At 42.8% G+C, this 8749-nt stretch overlaps 1 protein-coding gene across 1 annotated transcript in view; it reads right to left on the bottom strand.

Moving 5' to 3' along the window:
• Positions 1-242: 242 nt before the first annotated feature.
• The window catches only part of Mylk4 (myosin light chain kinase family member 4), a 91455-nt gene continuing 82948 nt past the window's right edge, over positions 243-8749 (bottom strand). The window contains exons 14-15 of the mRNA XM_008836685.2: positions 6417-6485; positions 243-2940 (exon numbers count right to left, since the gene is read on the bottom strand). Coding sequence (XP_008834907.1) covers positions 6441-6485 — 45 coding nt within the window. The 3' untranslated portion in view covers positions 243-2940; positions 6417-6440. The remainder of the gene's footprint in view (positions 2941-6416; positions 6486-8749) is intronic.

Raw genomic sequence — 8749 nt, 5'->3', positions numbered from 1 at the left:
GGAGGAGAAGTAATAAGAGCAGATTTCCCATTTCCTTAGCACAAAATCCTTATTTCGATTCTAAAACAAAATTGGCTATGCTAATTTGCATGTGAATGAAAATGTAACTATACATCTTTCAAAGCATCAAAGTATGCCAGGACAATGGCCAGCATGCCTATTTACATTTTTAAGGAAAGAAAACAAATTAATATCAGTCAGACAAAAAGCTACTAAAAATAAACCGATGGTACTCATGCGTTTTATCTAATTTCAACCTGGAAATCTTTGCTCCAAGCTAGCTCAGAGGAGAATTCCTTCCAAAGGATTTTTTTCATGTTGCAAATGGGAACATTATTACATTATTAAATATCAACCAATTCTGTGTAAAGTTGGTGTCTTCCAAATTCCAAACATGGGTATGCTTTCTTCTCAATAATTTGAAGACATCTCTCCAGTCCGTGGGAAGTGCCCACTGTTTTGTGTTCTCCATTTGCTGAAGAAAGGGGAAATGCCAAGTGCTGATGGGAGTGAGCAAAGTCTATTTGTCCACTGAGAGGGAGAAGGTGAAATATAGTCTCTCAAATCCTGACCATTTCTTGGAAAAATTGACAAGAGCCCCAGTGCAGCCAGAGTCCACTCTGAGTCCACACCGGCATCTGGTTTGATTCCCAGCTTTGCTAAGTCCCCTTTCCCACCAGCTTCTCAATCTATCAAGTTATAGGCTCTTGCTGTCTGCCCATGCAGACATGGAGTGAAGGCTGATCATCTCCTGCTCCGCTATAACTCAGCCTGTAATCATCAGCTTGCCTCAGCTCTCCTATAAAATGCTTGCCACGCGGGTGGGGCTATTCACCTTCCCATCCAAATGTGCAAGATTCAAACAAGTTCTGCTCTCAAAGCAGTCTCCTTTCTAAACCTTGAAAAATAAAAAATAAAGCACACCCACTAATTGTGGGATCATCAAGTGGATTCAGGTGGCCGAGAAATCATGACTGTATGTGACCTAAGTTGTCCCTTCCACGTGTGACAGGCCTGGGGCAGCTTTATCTGCCAACATGAGTCAGAATGGAAGCTGAAGTTCCTGCAGAAGACCTCCTGCCCAATCTGGGGGAAGAGTCCACGCCACAGAACTGAAAACACCCTTCCATGCAGGAATTCCAATCAGACCCTTGTGTACCGTTTAGTATCTGAGTGAATGCCAGCCCTCTGTGGTCAAGGAGGATTAATGCATGCACTGGCTTGTATTTTTCCAGACTCAATGAATAGCATCAGCTAAACATAGCACAGTAACATAACACTGAAGTCACAGGGCTCGCTCTTTGTGTGTGTGTGTGTGTGTGTGTGCGCGCGCGCGTGTTCTTTCTTTTTTAAAGAAAATGAAACATTTTAAGCTCAACAGGGATTTGAGAAACCAACTTTGGATAAATGAATGGCCCAAAAGAAAAAGAGACATGCGTCATAGTGTGAGGGCACAGGCTGTGAGTAGATTTTTACAGCTAGCACAACCATGAAATGGACACGTGGCTTTCAGTAAATTTCACGTTTCCCTCTATCTACCTCCCTCTTTACTCCAAAGTTGGGAGTATGGAGTCATTAGTTATCCAAGGGTATGCTATGGCTGGGAGGGCTTAGAGATTAGCCATGTAAGTTGTCTATCCTCACTGACAGGGCTACTAGGTTATTCTTACCCATTGCTATCGGGACAACAATTCATGGCTAGAAATGAGGGCATCATTCTAGCCAGTCTCAACTGGATAGTTACTTAGAAACAAGAGGCCAAGTGGTGAGCCTGGTGTTGATTGTGCAATGGAATTTTGGGGAGGCTTTTCAAAGTCTTATCTTCATACAGACATCGCATACTTTGTTTTCTACAGCCCATATCTTTCTGTCCCCTAAATGTCACCTACAGTAGTGCTTATGTCCCTTATTAAATAACCAATAGCGATTGGACTGTGATCTAAGGAATAAGAAATTTGCAACCAGAAATCAGTTATGCTCAAAGAGTGAGCCCCTTGCCTTATTTCCTTACAACCACTGACCCACAGGAGAATCTACATAGGTATCGTATTGGCTTTCTAAATGTTTGTGTTTACCCAGACTGGGGAGCTACTTCCCAGTCACACAAACACTGGAAGCCAGGCACTGTCCTTCCCTGGGTACACAGATCATCTCCTCTTGATGACACCTGCCTTGGGCTTGAGGAAAGCTCTGTGACTATCAGCATTATTTTGAAGGTTGGCATTTTAAAGACTAACCATAAACAGATACTTTTGCATTGCCTCCCCCAAACTATCATGTTTAAGAGGGAATGAACTGCCCATCAGACCAGAGCAGGGTGATGGTAGAGATTTTGTGAAAAGGCATGGTATGAATCTAAAAATGTAATCAGCAACTTAGAAGAAACTGTTGCACTTGGGAGTGAGTTCAGAATAAATGATGTATCTTGCTTTAAGATGCCTCATGTTCCAGCAAGCTAATTATTTATCCATTGAGTTCACTTCATTTCAGACCAAATCAAAGTGTTCCAGGGTGTGCCAAACGTAGAATTTTTTTCTGGAGATATAATCACCCCTTGAAAAGCACAGTGCAAGGACTGGAAGCCATTTTCTCTCTCCAAATGCATTGACGAGGTTTTTAAATCTCAAGTACCACTACTCTAGTAGTCAAGAAACAGCATAATGTACCCCCTGCCCTGCTGACATCCAAAAATAAAAATTAAAAAATAAGATCTCAAGAAGGCAGAGAAACATCTTCCCCTTTGTGTGCTCAGTGAGATATGGGGATCTTCCTGAACCCCTAGGGATTGGCACTAGGTCATCCACTGAGTACAGCAGAGCCACTCCAAGTTCAAGTCCAAGGGCTCCCCCTGCAATGGTTGCTAGTCATCACAGGGGTCAAGGCATCAGAACTGCTGATTTTTCCGAAAGTCTCAAAGCAGCAGCAACCACAGCCGTTTTCCTGCCAAGCAAACAAAATATGAATCTTGTTAATTCAGCAGGACTTTTAAAATTGTAATTAGCTGGTTGTGCCCCTTAGGAAAACCACAGATGATTTTTCATAATGTATGTGCGTACGTGTGAGAGAGGGAAAGAGCGAGAGAGAAACCTCTTGACAGATTCCACTGCTTACCCGAGCTGGGTTTTTAGGTTCCTGCGAGTATTTCAGCACTATTTGCAACATCTAGGGACAAGGCCCTCTTTGTTAGAAGCACAGCCGGTCCTGTGCTGTTGCCATCAGTCCATGGTCAGCTTGATCACAGCATCAAAGTGAGAATTTGGGTTAGGCAGGGGATACAGCCGTCCCTCATATCGGTGGGGGGTGGTTCCAGGACACCCCCCCCCATAGATGCCAGAATTCACAGATACTCAAGTTCCTTATATAAAGTAGCATAATATTTGTGTAAAGCCTACACAATCTCCCATGTATTTTAAATCATTTCTAGGTGACTTACAATGCCCAGCACAATGTAAATCCTGTGAAAATAGTTATGCTCCATTGTTTAAGGAATACTGGCAAGAAAACAATCTGTACCTATTCAGCACAGAAGTAAATTTTTTATCCAAATATTTTCCATCCACAGCTGAATGAATTGGAAGATACCAACCACACATGTGGAGGACTCCCATATTCCTACCTCTGACCTGGCTGCATGCTCTTGCTGCCTGAACTCACTTCTGTGGATCTGAGGCAGCACTGCAGTTTTATTATCTCATAGATGGGAAGAAATGCAAGGTTGGGACCAATTGATAGAGTGCCATCAGATTGATGTTTAGAGTGCTCTCTTGATGAAAGAAACTGAAGAAGATTTATATCCCTCAGTTTACCTTGTGGATTATGCCTTCTTCATAGGACCTAGAGATCTTTCTTTTCCACAGAAATAATCTTTAACCACCAGATTTTTGGAATCAATAATAGTATTTTAAATTTGTTTTCGCTCTTAATATCTTGAAAAAAAAAAAAACAAAAACAAACCTTATCTCACCCTGGCAGAGAATGTCATTGTAAAGAATTCTTTTGAACTTCTCAAATGAGTTTACTCCCAGTGTTCAAGTGTTTATACTCCCTCCCACCCCCCTCCACACACTTTTTTTTTTCTGTGATGCTGGGAATTGAACCTAGGTTTTGCACATGCTGGGTAAGTGCTCTATCCCTGAACTACATATAGCCTCATCCCTCTTTTATATTTTTAAATTTTGAGACAGGGTCTTACTAAGTCGCCCAGCCTAGCCTTGAACTCATTCTATAGCACAGACTGGGCTGGAGTTTACCATCCTAAATTAATATCTTAAATTTATTTTTTTAATTAAAAAAAGGGATGGTGCTCTGTAGCAGACCACATGCACATTTGCATGAGGCCTGGGCTCCATCCCCAGCACTGAAGAAGAAAAGAAAGAAAGCAAAGGAAGAAGCGTCCGAACTGGATAACTTCAAGATGATTCTCCTTGGCTTGCAGGGAGACCCAAGTGAATTTCTGTGGCCAAACAGGGTAGAAACCCAATGAAGGGAGGCAGGCAGCCCATGTGACCATCAGGAGGTGCAATATGACAGTGCAGCAATTTCAGCAAAGGGTGTGCCCAGCTGTACTGGTGTGACCGGCTCAATGCTTCCATCACTGTCCTGTCATAACTGTCGCTGCATGAGTTGCACTGTCTTCCATCTCATTGGGTTCAAAGTGACAGCTTTGGCATGGAATGATTTTACCTCCTCCCACCACCATTTCTTCCTCATTCTTTCCCCACAGACCCTGGCGACAGGCCTGCCTTGGAATGCAACCCCCTGTCACCCAGTACATTCATTCCCACCAGGCCTCAAAAATGACTCCAGTATTTTCTGTGGGAAGGTGGTTTGTGGTGAACCCTGGGGGTTTGTGGTGACTGGGGACAAAACTGCTTCTAAAGGAAAGAGTGAAGGAGGAACAGGAAGAGGGACAGGCATCGCCTGGTTGTTTTGGGGCCCTGGTCTTTCACAGCTTCCAGTGCGGGCGTGTGACTGAGTGCTGTTGCTTAGGCCTGGAGCTCTGAAGTTCCTTAAAGCAAAACCTTCTGCTTCTCTGTACATTACTGCCCTTGTAATTTTTAACAAACAAGAACAATCCTCTAAACAGAGAGCCCAAGCCTTCTCAATGACTGTTCATGCATTCCTAAATGTCAGACTCTTAACCCTGACAGCAAAGGCCAAGTGCTTTCCAAACCCTGGTCTGAGCCTTTGACTATGGTGTACTGGTGTACTCCTACCCCATTTTATTCTCTAAAAGACTCATGGCCACTTAAAGAATATATCCTGACAGACAAGCAGAAACCACTGGCTCAGAAAAAAATACAGATTAGAATGAATGATTAAAAACTTAGAGATAGGGTTATAGCTCAGTGTTAGAGAGCATGTGTTTAGCATATATAAGGCCCTGGGTTCTATTCCCAACACCACACATACACAGGGGGAGACGGGAGAGGGGAGAGGGGAGAGGGGAGAGGAGAGAGGAGAGAGGAGACAGAGAGAGAGAAAAACAAAAATTAAGACCACTTCCCACTGTAAGAACATAAGTTCTGTTCAGTTGTTAAAAATTAATTGCAAAAACTATTGTGGACTTTTTTTCAAGATAGGGAGTAACCCCTTCCAAGGACATGAATGTTGTGATTTCCAACAGGCTTTCGTAGTCAGTGTCCTGCTGTTCCTTTAGTTTTCTTTAGGACATACCTTGAATTAGTTATTGATACAAAAGAAGGTATTCAAGCATGACCCATCCCTTAATAATTCCAGTGGGGCAGAGAACACATATCTGAGTTTATGTAGAGTGATGTTCCTTGGAGTCAGAGAGCAGAGCCAGGATCACAGGCAGCTGGTGTGGAGGGGAATGCAGGTTTTAGCTTTTAGAACAACAGAGGGAATTATACTCTGTTTTCTGGTAAAGGCTGCATGGACTTGGGTGAGTTATTTTGTTTCTGAATCCCTGCGTCTCAGTTCACCCATCTATACAGAAGGTATCATTTCCTCTGACCTTACTTGGTTGTAAAGATACCCTGAGACAATTTCTGTTCAGAGATTGGAGCCCACTGAGCTAAGCCTCAGGGCTCTGCCTGAATTATCTCAGTGGGGTCACTCTGCAAGCGGAGGCAGCAGACTACCCACAGTCCACACAGCAGGGAACTGCATTTCCTCCTTTAAGCTTGAGTGAAAACACAGCAATCTGTTTTGGGCCCTTCTCCCGCCCATCAGCCAAAGCATTGCCAGCTTTCCTCGATATCTGTACAAGAAACATTCCATTTCTTTCTTATTTTACTCACATATGACTTATACAAACACCAGTCCCAGGACCAGAGGAACACATTTTCATGATGATTAGAATCTGGTTTTCCTGGGTACAATTTTAGTTATCTCCAAGTAAATGTAATTTCATTTGTTCCTATGGGAGTAGGCAGGGAAGACCTGAGACCAACCTTTTAGATAGGCGCCTTCATGAACTATTTGGTCATGAGGTTCTGAGCACCAGAGCTGCGGTTCTTCTTCTAGAAAACCAAGAGACATTTGGGGATGGATTAGAATGGTTTTCATCACTTTCTGAGTTATGACAGAACAGAATTGATCATTTGCTGCTGGTACATAGTGCTCTCCAAGAGAAATGTATATGTGAGGTTGGAATTGCAAACAACTTCCTGGTAGACAAACTTCTGACCTTATGGTCCAGCTCAAGTCAGTACCCTGCTGTGCTGTAACAGAACACCATCACAGTTTTCCTTCTCCCTGAGAGCCAGGGTCAACCCACTTACTCCCTAGTCATATGTAATTTACAAATTTGTGTTTTCTCGAAACCCACTTTGACAAAGCAAAAGAGCCAGAACATGTGATATTGGGGCTGAAGGATGAGACAGGCACAGGCATGGCTTCTTCCAGGTGAGTTCAGTCTAGTAGATGAAGGGGCCTAAGTGCCATAGGGAGATTTAAGAACCTCGGTTGGGAATTCTACAGCCATTGTAAAAGAGGCAGCATTTAATATGGGCCTTAATCAGTAGGATTCTGAGTAAAAAGTAAAGAATGATACACAACGGGGTGCGTGTTTGATGTACAATTAGGACAGCTGTGACTGCTGGTGTGTTGGCTCAGTGTAGACAGTGGGGGATGTGTGAAGACTTTCTGGTTGAGGATTGCCATGACACAGTTTGGATCCCAACTTCCCTCAAAAGGCCCAAGAGTTATAAAGGTTTAGTCTCCAGCCTGTGGTGCTCTTGGGAGCTGGTAGAGCTTCTAACGTTTATTAGAGCCATGACTTTGAGAGAGATGAATGAAACTAGCCTGTTCTTTTGGTCACTCTTTTCCTAGCCACAAAGCAAATGCATTTGTTCTTCATCTCCACAGATCCAAAAGTAGTAAGGCCAAAACTAGGAAGGAAAAGAAGAAAAAACTTTCTCTTGAGAAGTTCATCATCTTAGGTATCTGTTATAGTGGACTGGAAGGTGATTGATACAGAAGTCAGAAGTAAGGAAATCATTTGATAGACTACAGTATAAATGGAAGTGGGTATTAGCCCATGGTGTTTTATTGTCCATTAAAAGAGCAGGACTGCAGTTACATTAGGAGCTCTCAGAATGGGAAGAAAGGGCAGAAGGAGGTTTGGTTCTAGGAGAAAAGCCACATTATCGTTGTTCAGATTTCCTTCTTCTGGCTCCAAAGCACTGAAGAATTTTGTGTGGGTGAGTGGGTGGGGGCAGGGCGGTACCTAAAGCTTTCTAATAGTTGGGAGTACTTTGACTCAGCTCTGGTGAAGGATGTTTCTGATGTGTTGTGTATGGTTGGGGACATATGACAGGACAGAACCACTGCATGTCACCTAGAGCCCAAGACAGAAAGCAGAGAAATCTAAACCTTAACTTCCTAAAAGAGGGAAAATGCCTCCTAAACCACAGAATAGGCATGTTCAACTCATCAAAACTAATAAGGGCTTTTAAAACAATTAAAAGAGACAAGAATGTATAAAACACTTTAAAATAGAATTTAGGTCAAAATGGAAAATAGTTTTGGATAAGAATTAAAATTTCAGTGTAAATATAAAATATTTTGGTCTTTTTGAGACAGGGTCTCGCTGTAGCCACAGCTGGCCTGGAACTCACTAGGGTAGACCAGGCTGGCCTTGATCTCATAGAGATCCACCTGCCTCTGTCCCCTGAGAGCTGGTATTACAGGCATGTGTCACCATGCTAGGCATAAATATAAATTCTTATTTCGGAGAGCACATAAGAACCAAAACTATTCCAAAAGTAAATCTGGAAAAATTCAGAACCAACACAGGTTGAGCATCCCCGGTCCAAAAGTCTGCAATTTGTAATGCTTCAAAATCTCAAACTTTTTGAGTTCCAACTACATGACACCATAACTAGAAAATTCCATACCTGACCTCATATGTACTAACAGTCAAAATGTAGAGGCACTAAAAAATATACACGTGGCTACCTGCAGATTATATGCACAAGGTGTATATGAAACATAAGTGAATTTTGTGTCAAGATTGGGTCTCATCCTTAAGGTATCTCATTATGTATACGAAAATATTCCAAAACCTGGAAAGATCCAAAGTCTGAAACACTTATGTCCCCAGCATTTTAGATAAAGGACACTCTATCCGTATTTCATTGAGAAAATAAAATAATGGTTGGTGTGGTGGCGCACGCCTTTAATCCCAGCACTTGAGAGGCACAGGCAGGCAGATCTCTGTGAGTTCAAGGCCAGCCTGGTCTACATAGGGAGTTCCAGGACAGCTGGGGCTACAGGGAAACCC

The sequence above is a fragment of the Nannospalax galili genome, unplaced genomic scaffold (genome assembly GCF_000622305.1).
Source record: "Nannospalax galili isolate Female #2095 unplaced genomic scaffold, S.galili_v1.0 scaffold737, whole genome shotgun sequence".
NCBI lineage: Eukaryota > Metazoa > Chordata > Mammalia > Rodentia > Spalacidae > Nannospalax > Nannospalax galili.
This window is presented reverse-complemented; position numbering and strand designations above follow the sequence as displayed.